This window comes from Hemiscyllium ocellatum, chromosome 26 (assembly GCF_020745735.1).
Source record: "Hemiscyllium ocellatum isolate sHemOce1 chromosome 26, sHemOce1.pat.X.cur, whole genome shotgun sequence".
In the NCBI taxonomy this organism is placed as follows: domain Eukaryota; kingdom Metazoa; phylum Chordata; class Chondrichthyes; order Orectolobiformes; family Hemiscylliidae; genus Hemiscyllium; species Hemiscyllium ocellatum.
In genome coordinates this window covers 41,007,968-41,030,672 of record NC_083426.1, presented here as the reverse complement: position 1 = coordinate 41,030,672, position 22,705 = coordinate 41,007,968, and the positions used below count along the sequence as shown (strand labels likewise).

The following is a 22,705-nucleotide window of genomic DNA, read 5'->3' as shown; positions in this document are numbered from 1 at the left end:
CTCAGCGAGCAAACCTACATTCAGAACCTCAAGCTGAGCTACAAATCTTCTCAAAACTCGCCAGTTTTCAAAGGTGGTCACCTTTGAAATGAATCCATTAGGGTCACTTCATTAAGTCCTCTGAGATGTGGGTCCTGGGAATTTATCAGTCTACAAGTCCTTGAATAGCCCCCACATCATGTCCCGACTAAACACAGATTTCCTTCAATTTCCCAATCGCACTAGACCCTGTCGTCCCCAATATTTTGGGATGTCACTTGTATCGCCCTTTGTGAAGGCAGGATCAAAATATGCATTTAATTGGTCTGCTACCTCTTTGCTCACTACTGTCACATCTTCTACTTTTGACTGTACAGGATCTATGTATGTCTTCACTAATCTTTTGCTCGAGATACAAACTAGCCCTTTGTCCCTCCTTTGGTGAAACCTGATCTGCTCGTGTATGCTTTTTTAAAAATTTTTTGGCTGATGTGTTTTTCTCTTGCTTGGTTTTAATACTATCTTCAGTTTCCCTTGCTGGCCATGATCAGGTCAGCTTTCTCTTTTATTTTGAATTTCTGTGCCAGACAGAGTCTGGTTATGGGATATGTGGATTTTTCTTTTGGATAATTCACACAATTTATTGTTGATTTGTATTGAAGAAAACATCCAACTACTGTACAAACAGAGTTTTTGCCAAGTATGTTCTAAAATTACTGTTTTACAAAAAAACACCTGGAAACACCCAGCACTTCAGATCACAGCACGGATTGACTGGCATTCTGCATGCCTAAGGCCATGGTATACATCGTCACTACTCGCTTTCTTCAACCTCTACAGTTCTCATTCTTGGTGGTTTCAACTTCTATCTTAACTTATTATCGTCCCATTCCCATCGCCATTCCCCCTCACATCCCCTCAATCGAAGCAAAATCCTCAGACTGTGCTGTTTTACCTCCATCTTTATTCCGAACCCTGGAGGGAGAGAGAATGATCGCCAATATGCACAGGGATATGAGCTCACGGTCTTCTCTGGAACAGCAGTTTGTCAATGAGCTACAAAGTCATTTCATAGGGAGGGGCATCCAGATATATTAATTCGGTGACCGTTACAATCAACAAGGATCAATAGCAGAGACCAAGCCCTTTATTAGTTAAACAATGAATGTTCTTAACCTTGTTAACTGGATTCATACAATGGATACTTTTCCTCTTGTTAGCTGATCTTGCATACTGAATGCTTCCAATATTGTCCAACTGCTCCACATTATGATTGCTTTCCACCTTGTTATCCCATTATCCTTGCCTCCAGCACTTCATGGTTAACTGCAAGTTCTTATCTAATCTGATTCATGCTCAGCTGAACCTCTTGTTTCACTAAACTCAGAACTTTAACTCTTGCCCTGCCTGCTTATATCCTACACACATTTTCAAACTCATCCTGCACTCTCTCAAATTCCTGATTCTTCCATTGTCTCCAAATCTATCCATCCTTATAAATCCATCAAAACTTTTTCATGACCATGGTCTTTGCAGATCCAATTCATGAATTTCAGGTAAGGCTCTCTCTAATCACTTATTGATATCACTCGTTAACATTGCCTTTCCATGCCCTGAATCCACTTCCTTCCCTACCTATCCTTTGCGAAAAAATACTAGCCCAAATGAAGAGCTCACTTAAACTATCAGAATTACCCAGCCTTTGGGCCCATGCTCACTACAACATTTCTGCACCTGATTTAGTCAACCATACACTCACCTCTACTTTTGATGCCCTGGTCTGCAGTGAAACCAATACTCTCAATTTGGCAATTTTCTCACTTTCACTCGAAAGTCCAAGGGATGCAAACTTGAAAGGAAATGGCCGTCAATTGTTTAACCATCCATCACCAAATTGGGGCCAAGTCAAACATGAGTGGATTTGAGTCTCATCAATTTTTCAGAAAACCCTGAAGTGCAAATATAAAATCTGGTTGTTTTTCTTAACTGGAGATGATCAAAAGTCCCTCTTCCTTGTATCCTGCACCCTCACCTCCAACAAGAGTTCATGGACCTGTCGATCAGGATTGAGACATTCTGATCAACAGCCTCTACCACACCTCTCACTTCTATTTTTCTATTAATCTATGTTGGTGATCCACCTTTAAGCTCTTCTCCACCACGATCCTCTCTCTTATTCCTTGTATGACCCGAACACATCCACGAGACTCACCTCCTGTTCCCTCAATCCTATTTACATAAGTTGATCACCTCACTGGTCTCCATTTTGACTAAACATGTCTAGAGTTCAAAACACCATTTAGTCTGCATCATAAATTCTCTACACACAAAATTAACTCTTGACCCCAACAACAATACAATTCACAGTCTGATTTCCAACATGCCGCACTGCTCCAAATTCCTTGAATGTGCTGTCTACCCCAAATCCGTCTCCACCTTCCTGAAATTCCACGTTTCAATCCCCCGAATCAGGTCTCCAAAACACAATACCCTGTACCAAAGTAGCACTTATCAAAGCCAACAAAATAGCTCTAGTCAAAAAGGACATCATGTGCGGATTTGATAAAGGTAAACTTTCCATGCTTATCTATCTCAACCCAACCACAGCCTTTTGAAATGGCTGTATCATGTTCCCCTTCAATGTTTCTCAGCTGTCATCTCATCTGGGTGGGACTGATGTCGTGTGGTCAGTTCTTGACTGTCTAACTGTAACCAGAAAATTATTTTCATACAGAAAGGCATAATGACAGTTTCCATATTGGCATTCAGTTTTATCTGACGACCACCTCGCTCAACTGCTGCTAAATCAAATCAGACCAGTTATTCCAATCTCACAATTGATGTGCAGAAATATTTCAAAATTTAATGTTGAAAAATTTTCAGTCACTACTCTTTACTAAGTAAAATGGCCCAATTTCACCCTTTTCTCAACTCATTTGCTGGAAAATTCTCAAATCCTAACTTTGAAGGTTGACTATTCAAATGCATTCCTGATAAGCAACTTATGGATGCACAAATTCCAAATTCAACTTGCCCTATGCTTAATTTACCTTGTCCTAAATTTCAAAACTTCACTATTATCTTGAGAAGGTCAAGACAGCGAGGAGATTTTCTAGATAACTTTGTACTAAAAAATAGAAACTAACTGTGCTGGCTTAAAGTGAAATTTGTCTGACAAGGACTCACAAATTTGGGAGCAACCTGCAGCACAAACATTATATTTAAGAAGAATGAGAGGCGACCTTATTGAGGTAAGATTCTTAGAGAGCTTGATATGATAGATGTGAAGAACTTATTTCCTCTTTCAGAAGATTCTAGGGCCAGAAGGCATAAAATCTCAGAAAGGGGTCATCCAGTTAGCACTCCAGAGGAGGAGGAAGCTCTTCTCTCAGACAGCAGCATAGCAGCCTGGGTCGTTAAGAATATTCAAAATTGTGATAGGCAGATTTGTAATCACTTAGGGAATCAAGGGTTACGGGGAATAAGCACGAATGAGGTATTCAAGATTATCTGATCAAACATGATTTCATTGAATGGCAGAGAGCAGACTCGAAGGGCCAAATGACCTACTTCTACTCCAATACCCTGGTCTTACTTCCAAAATGTACCAGTGGTACTGAATATTGCTTTACATTTAACAGCAATAACTTTTCTAAAAAGGAGGCAAGCAGAGAAAGCAAATCATTCTTATATATGTAAAAGGTCACAGACGTCATACTCTATATTTATTAACATCACACTAAATTAGATAATTCGAGTCAACTTAAACACAAAATTACATTTGAGGCAAGCAATATCCTTCTCATACCAAACCCCAAACTAGAATGAAACAGGCACCACATAATATAAAGAAGAACATCCTGCCCCATTTACTATTTCAACACCATGCAGATGATTCCATAAACACAAGCATAGAACACAATGTTCTGAGGATGGGTCATTTTCCACAGATGCTCCCAGTCCTGCTGAGCTTTTCCAGCAAATTTCTGTTCATGTTACACAACTTGGTGCGATTCAAATTAGAGGTTTCCAGGTCAGTCACCAGACTTTTTTTTTTAAAACTCAGTAAAAGATGATAGTAGGTTTCAAGAACAGATATTCAATACCAATCATAAATAAACTTGATAGCCTCTACAAGGCGGCAAACAAACATGGTTTCCACGCAATTTTAAAGAAACCTTTTCCAAATTGAGGACCATTTTTAAAATGGCATTTAAGAACAGAATGCCAAATTGGTTGTAGTTACATTTTATTTATTACTAGTTTTGCTACAATAAGCAGCATTAGTGGGACTTCAACACCAAAAGCAGCGCAGCTTAAATATCAAATCCCACTCTGAACCATATATTCCTTAATGCACAGGATATGATTAGTTTGAGGCACAGCACATTGCTCCATAACCTTTCTATGGCTCAATAGAGTTCAACAAAATTACAAATTACACATTATTCTAATCAATCGCCAAGGTTCTACAAAAAAGTTCAACACGTCATTTATTAAAGTTGCCAATTCCTCTGCAACTCAGCAGTCTGTTCACAAGTTATATTTATTTATACAGTCACGAGTAAATACCATGTTCCAAAGTACTTCATGGAAGTATTATAAAACAAAAGTTTCCTAAAAGGAGGAAATCAAGGCAAAGGAGAGATGGGTACCAAGACCACCAATTAAGAAATTAAAACTGGTGATGCACAACAGACCAAAATTTAAGGAGTGCAGATCAGAGGATTGTAATGAAGGTGACCTACATGAGGAGTGGTGACACCATGGAGAAAGAAAGCATTGTATGATCAAGAGTCATATTGGATCATCAAGCACAAAGACCAAGGGGGAGTGAAATTTTGCATAATCTAAAGCATTGGTAGAACAGCTATGGATTACCTCAACTTTACAGTGGGAGACCAGGCAGGGCTGTCTTGGAATTGTCAGGGCCGGAGATAACAAAAGCTCAGAGGTGAGCTTCAACAGTAGTGGAGCTGAGCCAAGGCAAAGTAAAGTCATATGACAGAGGAAGAAATGAGTGGTCTCAGTGATAGGCCAGTCAGTCATTCTTAAACTCAAAATTGTCCCCTTGAAGACTTTCAACATTCATTCCCTCCAGCACCATGACAAGAGACTATCCACTAGATGCACTGTAGCTCAAGTTACAACAGAATCTTTCAAATCTGCCATGCCCAATTCCTAAAAAGACGAGGGCAGAAGAAACATCAAAAAATGCCAGCTGCCATGTTCCCTTTCAAATCTCAATCTCATCACGAACAAACATACTGCCTTCACTGTCTTCAGGCCAAAACCCTGGAACTTGCTGCGAAACAGCAGAGAGTACCTTCGCTACACAGACTTCTGTGCCCAAGGCAGCAGCTGCCATCTTTTCACGGGCAATTCAGTAAGGCCAACAAATGCTGGCTTTTCCAATGATACATTCTGAGTGAATAAATAGAAAAGAACAAAGGCAGGCAATCTATAATAACTGGAGGATAACTAGAGCCCTTCATTAAAAATAAAGGCTTTGATCCCTTACTGAAAGCTTACATATGTGCTACCCTCCCCTCTCTGTTTTCCAGCTAGAATATGGTTTATATTCAGACATTGAAGAACGGTGATAATTTAGAAATAAACATTTACCTTGCAAGAAATTGCACATCTTTCTGAACTAGTCACAAAGCTGCTGGAGTTTCATTTTATTACTAGCTAATTATGCCAGTCGAGACTCAAAACACCAAAATGGCATCACGTTTATTTTTATCTCTAAGGCAGCAGCTCACTTTACTCCATTGCTCCTAAACAGTTATATGCAGAATTCATCACTCAGTCAGCATCATTAGCTCTGCTTACCTGTTCTAACCATGAACTGGAACACCAAATGTCTTGACAGAAAGATAAGCAGTCTCCAAATACTTAATTTTCTCTTTCAACATTTTTTCAAAAAAATATGCTTTACCTTCTTCAGATTTAAAGTACATAGTTATCTGTGTAGTTCTGTTCACCGAGCTGGGAATTTGTGTTGCAGACGTTTCGTCCTCTGCCTAGGTGACATCCTCCGTGCTTGGGAGCCTCCTGTTAAGCACTTCTGTGATCTTTCCTCCGGCATTTGTAGTGGTTTGAATCTGCCGCTTCCGGTTGTCAGTTCCAGCTGTCTGTTGCAGTGGCTGGTATATTGGGTCCAGGTCGATGTGCTTATTGAATGAATCTGTGGATGAGTGCCATGCCTCTAGGAATTCCCTGGCTGTTCTCTGGTTTGTCCGATAATAGTAGTGTTGTCCCAGTCGAATTCACGTTGCTTGTCGTCATCTGCGTGTGGGGATAGTTGGTGTTCATGGATGCGGATCGTTAGCCGTCATCCTGTTTGTCCTATGTAGTGTTTTGTACAGTCCTTGCATGGGATTTTGTACACTACATTGGTTTTGCTCATGCTGGGTATTAGGTCCTTTGTTCTGGTGAGTTGTTGTCTGAGAGTGGCTGTTGGCTTGTGTGCGATTTGGAGTCCTAGTGGTTGTAGTAGTCTGGCTGGTAGTCAGTAGACTGGCTACCATACATCAAGAGCATTTCCGAACTGACAGCCAGACTACTGCGACCACTAGGACTCATAACAGCACACAAACCAACAGCCACTCTGAGACAACAACTCACCAGAATGAAGGACCCAATACCCAGCATGAGCAAAACCCATGTAGTGTACAAAATCCCATGCAAGGACTGTACAAAACACTACATAGGACAAACAGGAAGACAGTTAACGATCCGCATCCATGAACACCAACGAGCCACGAAACGACACAACCAGCTATCCTTAGTAGCCACACACTCAGATGACAAGCAATGTGAATTCGACTGGGACAACACTACTATTATAGGACAAACCAAACAGAACAGCCAGGGAATTCCTAGAGGCATGGCACTCATCCACAGATTCAATCAAAAAGCACATCGACCTGGACCCAATATACCGGCCACTGCAACGGACAGCTGGAACTGAACCAGAAGCGACAGATTCAAACCACTACAAATGCTGGAGGAAAGATCACAGAAGTGCTTAACAGGAGTCTCCCAAGCACTGAGGATGTCACCTAGACAAGGGACGAAACGTCTGTAACACAAATTCCCAGCTTGGCGAACAGAACCACAACAACGAGCACCCGAGCTACAAATCTTTTCACAAACTTTAAATACATAGTTATCTGAATGGCCTTAAATAATGCGAAGGGAAACATCAAAGCCTTACATTAACTATCAGCTCCAAAGGCTTCTTTCTAAATTTTTAATGATGCTGTATATAATGGATCCAAATATTCCATTGTGCCACATGTTAGAAAGTGAGAAAAAACATATTCCATCAATAGAAGACAGGAGTTTGTATATATTTATTCATTCATAAAACAAGGGCTGACTGAAAATATTGCAGTAATGTGGTGGGCCCACATTTGCCACACAGCAAGCAATTCCCCGAGTATTTTTCTTGGATATTGCGAACCGACATTAACTATTTGCAGTCTCTCAAAGGATCATTCTGTTTTTGATTCCTCACCTCCAACAGTTTAGCTTTGATAAGACATTTATTTGTTCTTACTCCTTCTAACGCTAGACACTTGACAGTTTATTTTGGTCATTGTGTTCCATGAGTTAAGTCCAATGCATGATCAGCATGAATATCAAGAAAACTGAAAGTTTCTGTTGCAGTTGGTGTTTCCACAGCTGCAAAACCTTGAAACTCTCTCTGGGCATGTTGGATCTTGCACGTTTGGATGATCCTTGGAACATGTGACACAAGATTCTGTCCCTTCCATTATGTGAGCCAGCCGTAGTAACTTCACAAGAGGTGGCAAAACAACATTTGTCTTTTTTATGCTAATACCTTAACAACACACACATAACCCCTTTAAAACACATTCTGCTGTGCTTGACAAATATTTAAAAGAGATGACTGCACAAGCATGGCACCGTTAGCTGCTATGAAATAAGTGTCAAACCACTGCAGCTAGGGAGGTGATGAGGAATGCTGGTAACCACTCACTTAGCATTCACGCAGTATTCCATGTCCTGCAGAACCCTCATGTTCCAACTCCGATATGGCTCAACAGCTATACTCTGGCATGACAGTCTCAGCTGAATTTACTGCAGAAGATGACTGTGGGCAGAGATCCTGCACGATTCACCAGTATCCAGGTTCTCACGCAGCCAGTTGAGCTTACAGATTTTACTCCTCTTTTGTGGCCCTTCAAACAGTCAGACTTCAGAGGTTGGCCCAGTCTGTTCTCTCTCTTACACACCCTCACCCCGAACCATTCCCCATCTTCGACCCATCACTTTCCCCTTCCATCCTCATCCCATCCATTGCCTTCTTTCAAGCCTGCTCCGGTGCCTGCCAAGGAGAACGAATGGTTCAAATCTCCAATATCCAGCCCATTCTCAAAAAACCCCCCGCTAAATTCACAGCTGTATCCGTTAATACACATGCACATACTTGCAGGAAATAATGCTCGTGCTCCATAGTGTCACCAAATGCACCCAGTCATGAACATAAATTGTAAACAATTGAGGCCTCTGAGGAGCCCCAACTCATCACTTCCTGCCAATCAGACAATTGTCCATTCATTTATCTTCTTTTCTGTCAGCCACCTGATCTTCTATCCAACCAAATGTTACCCTTTTACCATGGAGCTTTTATTTTTGCAGTAACATTCTTGCCAGAGCTTTTTTTTTTGGGGCGGGTACAGGGGGTAATGAGTTGCACAACGAGCTGCACAATGAGCTTTTTAGATAAACGTGAGGTCCTGCATTTTGCAAAGAAAGTCAAAGCAGGACTTATACACTTAATGGTAAGGTCCTGGGGAGTGTTGCTGAACAAGGAGACCTTGGAGTGCAAGTTCATAGCTCCATGAAAGTGAAGTCGCAGGTATATAGGATAGTGAAGGCGGTGTTTGGTATACTTTCTTTCATTGGTCAGAGCATTGCGTATAGGAGTTGAGTGGTCATGTTGCAGCTGTACAGGACATCGGTTAGGCCACTTTTGGAATGTTGTGTGTAATTCTGGGCTCATCCCTATAGAAAGGATATTGTCAAATTTGAAAGGGTTCAGAAAAGATTTACAAGGATGTTGCTAGAGGTGGAGGGTTTGAGCTATAGGTAGGGGCTGAATAGACTGGGGCTGTTTTCCCTGGAGCCGAGGGGCATAGATAGGGTAAGTAGAGTCATAGAGATGTACAGCATAGAAACAGATCCTTTGGTCCAACCCGTCCACGCTGACCAGACATCCCAATCCAATCTAGTCCCACCTGCCAGCACCTGGCCCATATCCCTCCAAACCCTTCCTATTCAGATACCCATCCAAATGACTCTTAAATGTTGCAATTGTACTAGCCTCCACCACTTCCTCTGGCAGCTCATTCCATACATGTACCACCCTCTGCGTGAAGAAATTGCCTCTTAGATCTTTCTTATATCTTTCCCCGCTCATCCTAAACCTATGTCCTCTAGTTCTGGACTCCCCAACCCCAGGGAAAAGACTTTGTCTATTTATCCTATCCATGCCCCTCAATTTTGTAAACCTCTAATAAGGTCACCCCTCAGCCTCCGACGCTCCAAGGAAAACAACCCTAGCCTGTTCAGCTTCTCCCTGTAGCTCAGATTCTCCAACCCTGGCAACATCCTTGTAAATCTTTTCTGAACCCTTTCAAGTTTCACAACATCTTTCCAATTGGAAGGAGACCAGAATTGCACGCAATATTCCAACAGTGACTTAACCAATGTCCTGTGCAGACGCAACATGACCTCCCAACTCCTGTACTGAATACTCTGACCGATAAAAGGAAAGCATACCAAACTCCTTCTTCACTATCCTATCTACCTGCGACTCCACTTTCAAGGAGTTATGAACCTGCACTCCAAAGTCTCTTTGTTCAGCAACACTCCCTAGGATCTTAGCATTAAGTGTATAAGTCATGCTAAGATTTGCTTTCCCAAAATGCAGCACCTCACATTTAGCTGAATTAAACTCCATCTGCCACTTCTCAGCCCATTGGCCCATCTGGTCCAGATCCTGTTGTAATCGGAGGTAACCCTCTTCGCTGTCCACTACATCTCCAATTTTGGTGTCATCTGCAAAATTACTAACTGTACCTCTTATGCTCGCATCCAAATCATTTATGTAAATGACAAAAAGTAGAGGGCCCAGCACCGATCCTTGTGGCACTCCATTGATCACAGGCCTCCAGTCTGAAAAACAACCCTCCACCACCACCCTCTGTCTTCTATCTTTGAGCCAGTTCTGTATCCAAATGGCTAGTTCTCTCTGTATCCCATGAGATCTAACCTTGCTAATCAGTCTCCCATGGGGAACCTTGTTGAGCGCCTTACTGAAGTCCATATAGATCACATCTACTGCTCTGCCCTCATCAATCTTCTTTGTTACTTCTTCAAAAAACTCAAATCAAGTTTGTGAGACATGATTTCCCACGCACAAAACCATGTTGACTATCCAGAATCAGTCCTTGCCTTTCCAAATACATGTACATCCTGTCCCTCAGGATTCCCTCCAACAACTTGCCCACCACCGAGACCAGGCTCACCGGTATATAGTTCCCTGGCTTGTCTTTACCGCCCTTCTTCAACAGTGGCACATTTGCCAACCTCCAGTCTTCCGGCACCTCACCTGTGACTATCGATGATACAAATATCTCAGCAAGAGGCCCAGCAATCACTTCTCTAGCTTCCCACAGAGTTCTCAGGTACACCTGATCAGGTCCTGGGGATTTATCCACCTTGAACCGTTTCAAGACATCCAGCACTTCCTCCTCTGTAATCTGGACATTTTGTAAGATGTCACCATCTATTTCCCTACAGTCTATATCTTCCATGTCCTTTTCCACAGTAAATACTGATGCAAAATACTCATTTAGTATCTCCCCCATTTCTGTGGCTCTACACAAAGGCCACCTTGCTGATCTTTGAGGGGCCCTATTCTCTCCCTAGTTACCCTTTTGTCCTTAATGTATTTGTAAAAACCCTTTGGATTCTCCTTAATTCTATTTGACAAAGCTATGTCCCCATTTTGCCCTCCTGATTTCCCTCTTAAGTATCCTCCTACTTCCTTCATACCCTAAGGATTCTCTCGATCTCTCCTGTCTATACCTGACATATGCTTCCTTCTTTTTCTTAACCAAATCCTCAATTTCAGATAAGGTCTTGTCCTTGGGGTGGGGGAGTCCTGAACTAGAAGGCATAGCTTTAGGGCGAGAGGGGAAAGATTTAAAAGGGATCTAAAGGGAGAACTTTTTCACATGGTGCATGTATGGAATGAACTGCAAGAGGAAACGGTGGAGATTGGTACAACATTTAAAAGGCATCAAGATGAGTACATAATAGGAAGGATTTAGAGGAACATGGACCAAATGCTGGCAAATGGGCCTAGATTAATTTTGGACATCTGGTCAGCATTAACAAGTTAGACTAAAGGGTCTGTTTCCATGCTGTACATCTCTATGACTAAGCAGTACTGCAATAAATGCCACCTGGAAATCTAAGTACAGTAGGTCTCCAGGTTTCCCATTATCTACAGCACACGTTAATGCTTCACAGAATTTCCATAAGTTAGTTAAATATGTTTTCCCTTCATTGAAACCACTCTTCCCAATTACCTTGAGTTTGAGGAGGTAATTCATTTAGCAAGTGATTCTAACACCTGCATTCTTGTTTATGTAATTTAGTTATGTTTGCTCAGATCTTAGATTCCCACATTTCTGAATCTAGGAATTTTGTAAAATTATCACCATGACATCTGCTCTCTCATTTGCAGCATCTACAAAGACCCAAAGACAACGGAATCCTGACTTGGAAACTTATCAGCCTGAACGTCCATCAATTTGGTCAGTACTACTTCCTGGTACTTGTAATTTCTGTAAATTCACCTCTCCCTTCCACTTTCTGATTCACAGATATTGTTGAAATTTTATTTGTATTATCTACAGCAAAGTCATAAGTAAAATATACGCTCACATACCATTTCCTTATCTTCCACAATTGACACAAAAAAAGTTTTGTTTACCCTATTCCTTTTAGACACCTGTAGAAGGTCTTACTAAAGTTTTTCACATTCCTACCTATCTTCCTGTCATAGTCTGATTTCTTCCTGATGACCTTTCAGTTACCTCTGTCATCCGGTATATTCTGACCAATTATCTGACTTGCTGCATATCTGCACAGCTGTACTTTCTTCTTAACTTTGATGCTTACTCTAACTACTTTAGTTAACCATTAAACCTTGATGGAGTGTCCTCCCTTTAGAATCTTTACACTCTGTATATATTTCTGAGTTTTCTGAAATATCCCAGTAATTAGCAATCATTACATTTCTACTAACTTTGGTTGTGTTTGCTAACACTGCAGGCCATGCATGATATTTGCCACAAATATGCACGAGAAGAGAAGGGGAGGGAGGGGGGAGGACACGGGGTAGAGAACGGAGAGCTGAGAGCAGGAACCCTGCAATTATCTTCCCTACCCCGCCTGTTCTCTCCATCTCTCTCTCCTGCGCACCCCCCCCCCCCCCCCATCAACTCTATTCCAATGTCGCACATATTCTGTACACATGCAGAACAGTTTGTGTGCACATTGCAAAGATATACAGGAACTGGAACCACGCACACGCATGTTCCCAATTAAGCACACATGCACATTTGCCCACTCTTCCAATGTTAACAAACTATAACTTGATAACTTAGATGACAGATGAAAAGACATGATAGCTACTTTTTCAGATGACACCAAGTCAGGTAGGAAGTATACTGTGAAGAAGATAGGTGTAAGGAATTTGCAAACACTTAACAGGTTGAGCTAGCGGACGAAAATTAAGCACATGTATAACGTGGAAACATATCAAGTTGTTCACTTTGACAGAAAATTAAAAAAGAATTATTTAATGGAAATTAACTGCAATATTCAAAGCTACAAAAGGATTTCAGTGTCCTGATGCAGGAGTCACAAAACAATGGTACGAAAGTTGGTGTACAGCACATAATCAAGAAAGCTAACCATAAACTGTCCAATAAAATAGAACATTATAAAAGGAATGGTGAGACCAAATCTTGAATACTGTGTGCAGCTTTGATTTCCTTTTTAAAGAAAGAATGTTAATGCATGGAGGTTCATTAGACTGATACCCAGAATGAGTAGGTTGCGTCACCAGGATAGGCTGGGCTCGTTTTCACTGGACTTCAGAACAGTGACTTGATTCAAGTGTATAAATGGTCTCGACAAAAGTGGATGTGGATAGAATGTTTCCTCTTATGGGTTAATCCAAAACAATGAAGGGCATGGTCTTAAAACCTGGGTTACCCCCTCCAGATCTTTCAGACCTGAGATACGTAAATTCTCTTCTTTAAAAGGTAGTCATGGTCAGGGTGTTCATTCAATATGCACGTGAAGAGACGGGTGGGACGGGGTAGAGAATGGAGTGCCGAGGGCAGGAACCCTGCGATCATCTTCCCCACCCTGCCTGTTCTCTCCATCTCTCTCTCTCCTGCGCACCCCCCCTCCCATCAACTCCATTCCAATGTTGCACATAAGACAGAGATGGATTGATTCTTTATTGATGAAGACGACAAAGATTTTGAGTAGTAGACGGGAATATGAAATTCGAAATACAAACATGCCAGCCACAATCATACTGAACAGCAAAGCAAACACCTGACCTCTACTTCCGCTCCTATTTCACATGTTTGTATTGTTTACTGTGGATAATATTAGGCACCTTATTTCAGGAAATGTAAACATATTAAGTTCAGAAAAGGTCTCAACAAGATAGACGTTTTCTCTTATGAAAGAATCCAGGTAAAAAGAATCAAGCAGGCGAGATGACTACATCGCAAAGACGTTCACGATGGATGTAAAGTTAGTAAGTTTGCAGATGATGCAAAATTGGAGGGCGAATGAACAGAAAGGAAGGTTACCTCAGAGTACAACGGAATCTTGATCCCGATAGGCCAACAGGCCAAGAAATGGCAGACGGAGTTTAATTTAGATGAAAATGAGGTGCTGCATTTTGGAAAGGCCAATAAGGGCAGGACTTGAACTCTTAATAGTAAGGTCCTGGGGAGTACTGCTGACCTTGGAGCGCAGGTTCATTGTTCCATGAAAGTGGAGTCACAGGCAGATAAGATAATGAAAGCGGCCTCTGGGCATTATTACCCTATGCATTGAGTAGAGGAATTCGGAAGTCATGTTGCAGCTGTACAGGACGTTGATGAGGGCCCTTGTGAATTGCTGCATGCAATTCTAGTCTCCCTCCAAAAGAAAGAATGTTGTGAAACTTGAAAGGGCTCAGAAAAGATTTACAAGGATGTTGCCAGGTTGAAGGGTTTGAGCGATACTGAGTCGGCTTGGGCTACTTTCCCTGGAGCAGAGGCTGAGCGATGACCTTATAGAGGTTTGTAAAATCACAAGTAGCGTGGAGAGGGTAAATAGACAAGGTCTTTTCCCTGGGGTGGGGGAGTCTAAAACTAGAGGGCATAGGTTTAAAGTGAGCGGGGAAAGATTTAAGAGTGATCTGAGGAGCAACTTCTTCACACAGAGCGTGGTGCACGTGTGGAATTAGCTGCCAGAGAAAGTGGTGGAGGCAGGTACAATTATAACAGTTAAAAAGGTATCAGGATGGGTATATGAATTGGATGGTCTTAAAAAAACATTTATTTAGGATATCTGATCAACGTGGACAAGTTGGACCGTTTCCGTGCTCTACGTCTCTCTGACTATGTAGATTTCCAAACAGAGCATCCCATGGGCAAACAACAAAATGAGCAGCCACCCAGAGGTGGTTCCCACATAGACATAGCATATAAGGGATTTTTCAAGACCTCAAAAGGGTAAATGATACATACTTATTTGACCAAGGTTTTAATATTTCATGTGGCTCAACGCAATATTTTATTTAGTTCATGTTCTTCTCAAGGTTTCTGTACCTTTGATGACATTAAAAGGCACAAATAAAAGGAGGTGGCTGTTGTTGCTGCATACCTGCAACAACTACACCAGTTGGAAATGAACATGCAAGGCACAACTAAAACCATTATCATATTCTGTATTACACCTTTCATCTAGAATTGTAACTGATTTAGTTCTATAAAATTTCTGTCTTCAGGAATCAAAGCATTCACCTATGTTCAAGTTTAGGAGGTTGCGTGAGGTTTTGAGGTATCGACTCACCTAAAATGATAATTTCTCATCCACTGTACCCATTATACTTCCTATGTAACCAGCAACTTTAATGCTTTGAGTAAATTTGAATTTTCCAAAGTATTTTCTATCTTTACTGTTTTTGGAGAAATAAAAAAAGATATTTTCAGCTAACAGCATTGCCAACATTTATTCAACCCCACACCTGATATGCATTACAAGTAACAGCCTGTTTCCAATGCTGTTGAATCTTGTGCATAAGATGACTACAGTATTTATCTACATGACAAAGACTGTACTCCTAAAAGTAATTTATTGGTTATGAAACACAGATGTTTGTAAAAAAAAGACTCAAAAGCATTATCAACTTGAAGCTCCTCCTTTCTGATAAATAGTGAGCTTGTACTTAGAATAGTACCCTTAATCAAAAACAGCACTCCAATGCACTTGATAGAAGAAACAGAAACTAACACCTTTATTCTAATTTCCAAAACAATGAAATATGTGGTAAAGCAATAAGGATTTGATTAGATCATGCAGAACATGAAAATATCACACATATTATGAACTTTAAATTGCAAAATACAAGCAAACATAGGACTAATCATATCACATCACATCACCAAGATCAGAACAAAAACCAGTACTTTCAAGCTTTAAACTATACTTTTAACCTGGTTCACATTCAGCATTACCAGTTAGCATTCAACATGTTACATAAAATATAAATGCACTCAAACAGTTCTAATATGAAAGGAAAAAGAAAAACAAGCAAATTTGCAATCCCTTCACCACCTGCAAAAAAAAACTTTCAGAAAGTGGTCAGTTTGAAGTTTTTAACCTCAATCTTACAAGAATTTCTACAATTCTACTCCTTTGTCAATCCACTCGAAAGTCATTCGAAAACTGAGACAGTACTGCATTCAAATAAAAATGCAGAAATATTGCAAACTACGTAGAAATTTCTAGCAATGCATCAATAACATTATTATAATTTTCTAATATTATCGTACTGAAGGTCATTAAACAGACAACTCTCATCAACTCCAACTCTCCACGAGTGTGCAATCAGAAATAAATTGTTTTGCCTGAACACCGAGGGAAAAAAAATCAATAGATGGTTAATTAGTGAGCAACACCACCAGCCGTACACGAGCATATCACACAACCTTTCAGCCTTGCTGCAAAATGACTCGACAGAAAAAGGACCGAGCGCCCAATTGATAAAGGCGCGCTGCTGTTAAAAGTACATTTGTGGCAAAGGGCCGGAACAGAGGCCCCTCCCCGAATCTCGAACAATCACCCCTTCGGTAACGGAGGAGGGAGGCTGATGGTAGCGTCCCCCCTCCCACTGGAGCCGCTTATGTAATCCGCGGAAAGACGCACAACAACAAGGCCCTGAGTGAGCACTGTCGGCCTATCAAAAAGGGAGTAGGAGGAAGAAAGGTAGGGCCTGGGGAGGCCTGCCGCTTACCAATTGGTCATGTCCAGGAAGAACGCACAGCCGGCCGGGTTGAGCTGGAAGCCTAGCAGCCTCTGAAACTCGGAGATGAGCACATCCTTGTCGGTGGTTCCCATGCAGCTAAATTTCTGCATCAGGTCCTGATCTAAGTCCATATCCACGTCCATCGCTTTTCTCTTTCTTGATCTCTCTCTTTTCTGGTTTGTGTCTTTGAAGTGCCGCCGGGCCCGGCCGTCGGTGAGGGGGCCCCCGTTCAGTTTGCTGTGTACGGGCGCGCTGTGACGTGTAAGGTGAGGCCGAGGCCTACCCCTTCAACATTGTCGCTACCTCGTCCCGATGGCGTCCGCTTCAACCGCACGCTCCCCCTCTCGCAGGCCATGCGCATGCGCGCACAGCCAGACCTACCCTCCCCGCCAGTCACACTCACTCGCCCGGCGTCACCCCCGGGCTCTGATGTCACACATACTCAACGTCACCCCACAGTTGACGTCACACATCCGATGCGTCACGCCTTGCTCTGATGTCACACTCTGCCTGCTAAAGATGGCGTCCCTTTCTTCCTCACACCGGAGGACGTCATTGGTTGGGGCTGTGTTTTCTATCTATGATTGACACAGGTGCAGGACCGAATGGCATGTCGAACAGAATGCGTGCGTTGTGTTGGTGTGGTTGTAAGGGTCTGTCTTTTTACATAGTAAGACCTTGTGTGAAAACAAAATATTACTAGTAAATGCCTAAGTCAGGAGCCGCAGCACAATCTGAATAAATCTGTGTAGTAAGAACAAAGGAGTCTGTATTTCAGATGTGAGCTTCTTATGATTGAAAGTTATTGTACAGCAATGTTTATTATACAAAGAATAGTGAAACAAAAATGCATTATCGATTTGGACAAATATCTTAAAGTTTGTTTTACAGTGAGTCCTTCAAAATATTGAAGAAAAGCAAAATGTAGATTATTATGGAGGTGACTGGAGGCTTGGTGAAATAACCTTTTTTAAATTAGATACTTAAAGAACAACAATAGCCACATTCCAGGACTCAGAGACCAGACAATTGAGCACTGCATTGGGATGGCATGGTGGCTCAGCAGTTAGCACTGCTCACTCACAGCGCCAGGGACCCAATTTTGATTCCAGGTCTCTGTGGAGTTTGCACATTCTCCCCATGTCTGCGTGGGTTTCCTCCAGTTGCTCTAGTTTCCTTCCACAGTCCAAAGATTAGGCGGATTGGCCTTGCTGAATTGCCTGTAGTGTCCAGGGATGTGCAAGCTAGATCAATTAGCTGTAGGAAATGTGGGGATAGGGGCTGGATGGGATGCTGTTCAGAGAATCACTGTGGATTCCATGGGCTGAAGAGCTTGCCCCCACACTGTAGGGATTCCATGACTGTATGATCCATAGGAGGCACATGCACACAGAGAAGTGTGCCCTACAAAATGCTTATGTTGAAATCACTGATGAAATGGCAAAGATGATACTAACAGGTGATGTTTCACCACAACTCAGTAGCACTCTTCCCTTCCTTAAGTATCCGGTTTAAAGTTCTACTGCAAGGCTTGAAGTACAAAAATTCCAATGAGCTAGTGAGATCATGCTGCCCTGCCAAAGTGGTGGCATTAAACTGAGATCCTATCTACCTGCTTGTGTGGCTGTAGTAATCCAGGAACTCAGCTAATGTTTGGGTTCAAATCACAGTGGATGATGGAGTTTGAATGCAAAAGTGAAAAAAATCTCATGACTATGAAATGATTGTCTCATAAACCTATCTTGTTCACAATCCTTAAGTGAAGGAAATCTTTCTTTTTTACCTTGTCTGAACTCCCTGGAACTCCAGACCTATTGACTCTTGAGTGCCCCCTAAAATGATATTGCAAGCTGCCTGGTTCCATCAAGTGCTACAAAGTCTAACAAATAAAAAAAAATAGAACCAATGGACCAGCGGCACTGGCCTAAACAATGGAAACCACAAATTTACCTCTGTGAAACCTGCAAAGTCTTCTTGATACTTATTTGGGTAAGTGCCAAAACTTGGACAGCTGTCTCTCAGAGTAGCCAAGCAACAACCTGACGTAGTCATAACCATAGGCCTTGCAAACCATTTTGCAGTTACCACCACCATCCTGGACATGTCCTGTCCCACTGCAAATACAACCCAGCTAATGTGGCAGCAATAGTATACAGTTGTGATCGAGTTACTCTGGGAATCCTCAACATTGACTCTAGCGAGTATGAAATGAGCTGCGAGAGAAGTTGGTAGAGGCTGGTAAAATTACAACATTTATAAGGTATCTGGATGGGTATGTGAATAGAAAGGGTTTGCAGGGATATGGGCCAAGTGCTGGCACCTGGGACTGGATTAATTTAGGACATATGGACGAGTTGGACCAAAGGCTCTATTTCTGTGCTTTACATCACTATGATTTTATGACCCTACAAAGTCTCTTGTTATCAGGTCAAACATAGGCAAGGAAACTTCCTACTGATTTCTACCTAGCACCTTGGCTGATGAATCGGTATTCTTTCATATTGAAAGCACAGAGGAAGCATTGATGTTGCCTGGGCATTGAGTATACTCTGGACGGTGGATGTCAGTATCCATTGCTATGGTTGGTTTGACAGCACCTCTACTGGTCAAGCTGATCAGGTCCTAAAAGACATAAGCCAAGAGACCAGATCTGTGGCAGGTGGTGAAGGAGCTACACGAATGGAATACAGATTTGACATCATCCTCATCAATTTGCTTGCCACAGATTCATCTGCCCATGACTATTATGGGGAGTGGAGAAAAAATCCTGTCTTCCCATTGAGGATACCCCTCTATGGTGTGTAGCACTATCCACTGTGTTAAGTCAGACAGATGTTGAACAGACCTAGCAACTCAGGACTGGAATTCCATGAGGTACTAGGAGCCATCAGCAGCATTATACTCCAACACAATCTGCAACCTCAATTTGCATAACCCCACTCTACCATTAGCATCAAACTAAGGGAATCAATTCTGTTTCAAAGGAAATTGCCCACCATATCAGTCCTATTCTTGAACATCAGTAATATGATGAAAGGGTTCGTCAACAAGTGCTATCAAACAACATTTGTAGCACAATAACTGCTCACTGATGCTTTGTTCAGGTTCCAACAAAACCATTCCGAGTGTGGTATCAAGGAGCCTTGGCAAAACTAGAGTTAGTTAAAATCTGAAGGAAAATTCTACTTTTTGAAGTCATATTAAGCACAAGGGAAAATGGTTGACGCTATTGCAAATTAGTCACCTCAGCTATAGGACATGGCTGCAGGAATTCCTCAGTGCAGTGTCCTCAACCCAATTATCTTCAGCTATTTTCTCAGTGACCTTCCCTATGAGATCATAAAACACAATCTAAGGACCTTTGGTGAATTTCTGTATGGCATCTTGTAGATGGTACACACTGAGCATCGGTGGTGGGAGTGGATGTCTGTGGCCGTGGTACCAATCAAACAGGCTGGTTTGTCCCAGGTGGTATCAAGCTTCTTCAGTGTTGTTGGAGCTGCACCCTTCCAGGTAATTGGGAGTACTCCATCCTGACTTGGGCCTTTCAGATAATGGACAGGCTTTCGGGGGTCCAAAGGTGAGTTAATCATTCCAGTATTAGATTAGATTAGATTACTTACAGTGTGGAAACAGGCCCTTCGGCCCAACAAGTCCACACCGACCCGCCGAAGCGCAACCCACCCATACCCCATTCTACATTTACCCCTTCACCTAACCCTATGGGCAATTTAGCATGGCCAATTCACCTGACCTGCACATCTTTGGACTGTGGGAGGAAACTGGAGCATCCGGAGGAAACCCACGCAGACACGGGGAGAATGTGCAAACTCCACACAGTCAGTCGCCTGAGTCGGGAATTGAACCCGGATCTCTGGCGCTGTGCCACCGTGCCCACTTCTTAGTCTCTGACCTGCTCTTCTAGCCACTATGTTTATGTGACTAGTCCGTTTGAGTTTCTGGACTGGTAGCCCCCAGGATTTTCATTGTGTGGTGCTCACCAATGAATATTTTCAAGAGGCAGTGGTTAGTTAGATTCACTCATAGTGGAGATTGTCATTTTCTACCATTTGTATGACATGAATGTAACTTTCCACTTAACAGGTCAAGCCTGGATATTGTCTAATACTTGCTGGATTTGTACGTGGACTGCTTCAGTATATGAGGAATCACAAATAGTGCTTATCATTGTTCAATCATCTGCAAAAGTCCCAGTTCTGACCTAATGATTGGGGGGGTGGGGGGGGGTGGAAGAGTGGAGAGAAGATCAAAAGGAATGAGGTATAAAAGGAAACTTTTGTAAAACTATACAAAACACTCGTCAGACCACAGCTGGAATACTGTGACCAGTTTTGGGCCCCTTGTCTACAGAAAGATATACGGTTCAGATGCATCCAGAGAAGGTTCAATGGGCTGATACCAGGTATGGAGAGACTGTCATATGATGAAACACTGAGTGGATTGGGCCTGTAGTCATTGGAATATAGAAGAATGAGGGATGGCCTTATTAACATACAAGATTCTTAAGGGACCTAACATGGTAATTGCACAAAGGTTGTTTTATCTCAAGACTCTCAATATCCTAAAATGAAGATATCATCATTTCTTCACAAACACAAATCTTGGAACTTCTCACTTTTGCATTGTATGAAGCAGTCCAAGAATGCAGCTCACCACCACCATCTGAAAGGCAAAATCGTAATCAATAAGCGCTAGCCCAGCCATAGAAGCCCACATTCCATAAATGAATAAAAATTCCTGTGGCACGATTTCAAAGCAAAACGGGAGCTCCAGTGTCTTGGCCATTATTTATCCCTCAAGAAACATCACAAAAAACAAATTATCTGGCCATGATCAAATTGCTGTTTGTGTCAGTTTGCTAAGCACATACTGACCACTGTGCTGCCAAAATATCAACTGTGACAACAATTGAAAAGTACTTTGTTCCTATAAAACGGTTTGCGATATTTGAGATTGTCATGAGTATTCCTCTATAAATGCAAAACCTTGTTTTACTTCTAATGCAGTGCATAATAAGATAATCAAATAAACTAAAGATATTTACAGGATTCATGTTCTGACTGAAGGAGATGAGACAAATAGAAACAGAAGAATGAAATACAGGATGCAAACACATGAACAAACATGGGATGAAAAGCAGATCAGCATCAAAGGTACAATTCAGCATTGTGTTCCAACCCTTACCCAAGAAACAAAGTTCACCGGAAAAGCTGCAAACCCCATCTTTAAAAGAAAGTGGGTTTAGTTTTTGTCAAAATCATTAAATCGAAAATAAGGCTATCGGACTGCCAAGAGCCGAATAGTAAAATAAGGTGTTTACGTTAAGGCTTTGGACGAGGGCTGTTTTGTTAAAGGAACCAGCCAAAATGGATAGAAAATTTGAAGCTAGATACCATTGAATACACAGCTTTGCTCAGTTTCATTGATGTGTGGGATGGTCTCACATTTTCACTAAAATATAATTCAAAATTACGTTTGTATTATCACATTATTTGAGTGGAAAGCTTTATTTCATAACTTTTAATTTTATTTATAATAGACTGTAAGATAGAACAGTTTATTTGTTACAGAACAATATAACAGCAACATGAATACTGAGTCACCCAGTTATATTTTGTGGGCTGCAAACAGGATTGGTGTTGAATCACATAGCAGAGTTAATTTACAGCTTTTGTTTCAAAGCTTACCAACTCGATCATCACTCATCTGCTCCCCAGGATATCAGGTAAATGTGTAAAGGTTTTAAACATGATTCTGTATGTTTGTCAACCCACACAAACGATTCAGAGTTTGAAATTTACATTTTATGGTTATCAGTATGATTGCTAACAACTTTGTTGCTGATGTTGTGACTAACCGACAGCAAGTCATTGAAATATCATGGAACAATTGTCTCTTCTTTCCCATGCACATTAGGATAGTGAAACAATTTGCAATTATTTACACCAATCAGTTGCTTAGCTCATGAAAAGTATGTCTACAAGTTTGTTCTTGCTTTATTGTAATTTGTTTTACATTTCAGTGCCAATTTAATGTGCTGTGTACTACTTTGGC

At 41.6% G+C, this 22,705-nt stretch overlaps 1 protein-coding gene across 5 annotated transcripts in view; it reads right to left on the bottom strand.

Moving 5' to 3' along the window:
• ilrun (inflammation and lipid regulator with UBA-like and NBR1-like domains) overlaps positions 1-17,034 on the bottom strand; it is an 87,226-nt gene extending 70,192 nt beyond the window's left edge. The window contains exon 1 of one of the 5 annotated variants that reach the window (XM_060845547.1): positions 16,619-17,034. In XM_060845547.1, coding sequence (XP_060701530.1) covers positions 16,619-16,773 — 155 coding nt within the window. In that variant the 5' untranslated portion in view covers positions 16,774-17,034. The remainder of the gene's footprint in view (positions 1-16,618) is intronic. The other 4 variants (XM_060845543.1, XM_060845544.1, XM_060845545.1 and 1 more) reach the window with 4 other exon arrangements.
• Between the last annotated feature and the right edge of the window lie 5,671 nt (positions 17,035-22,705).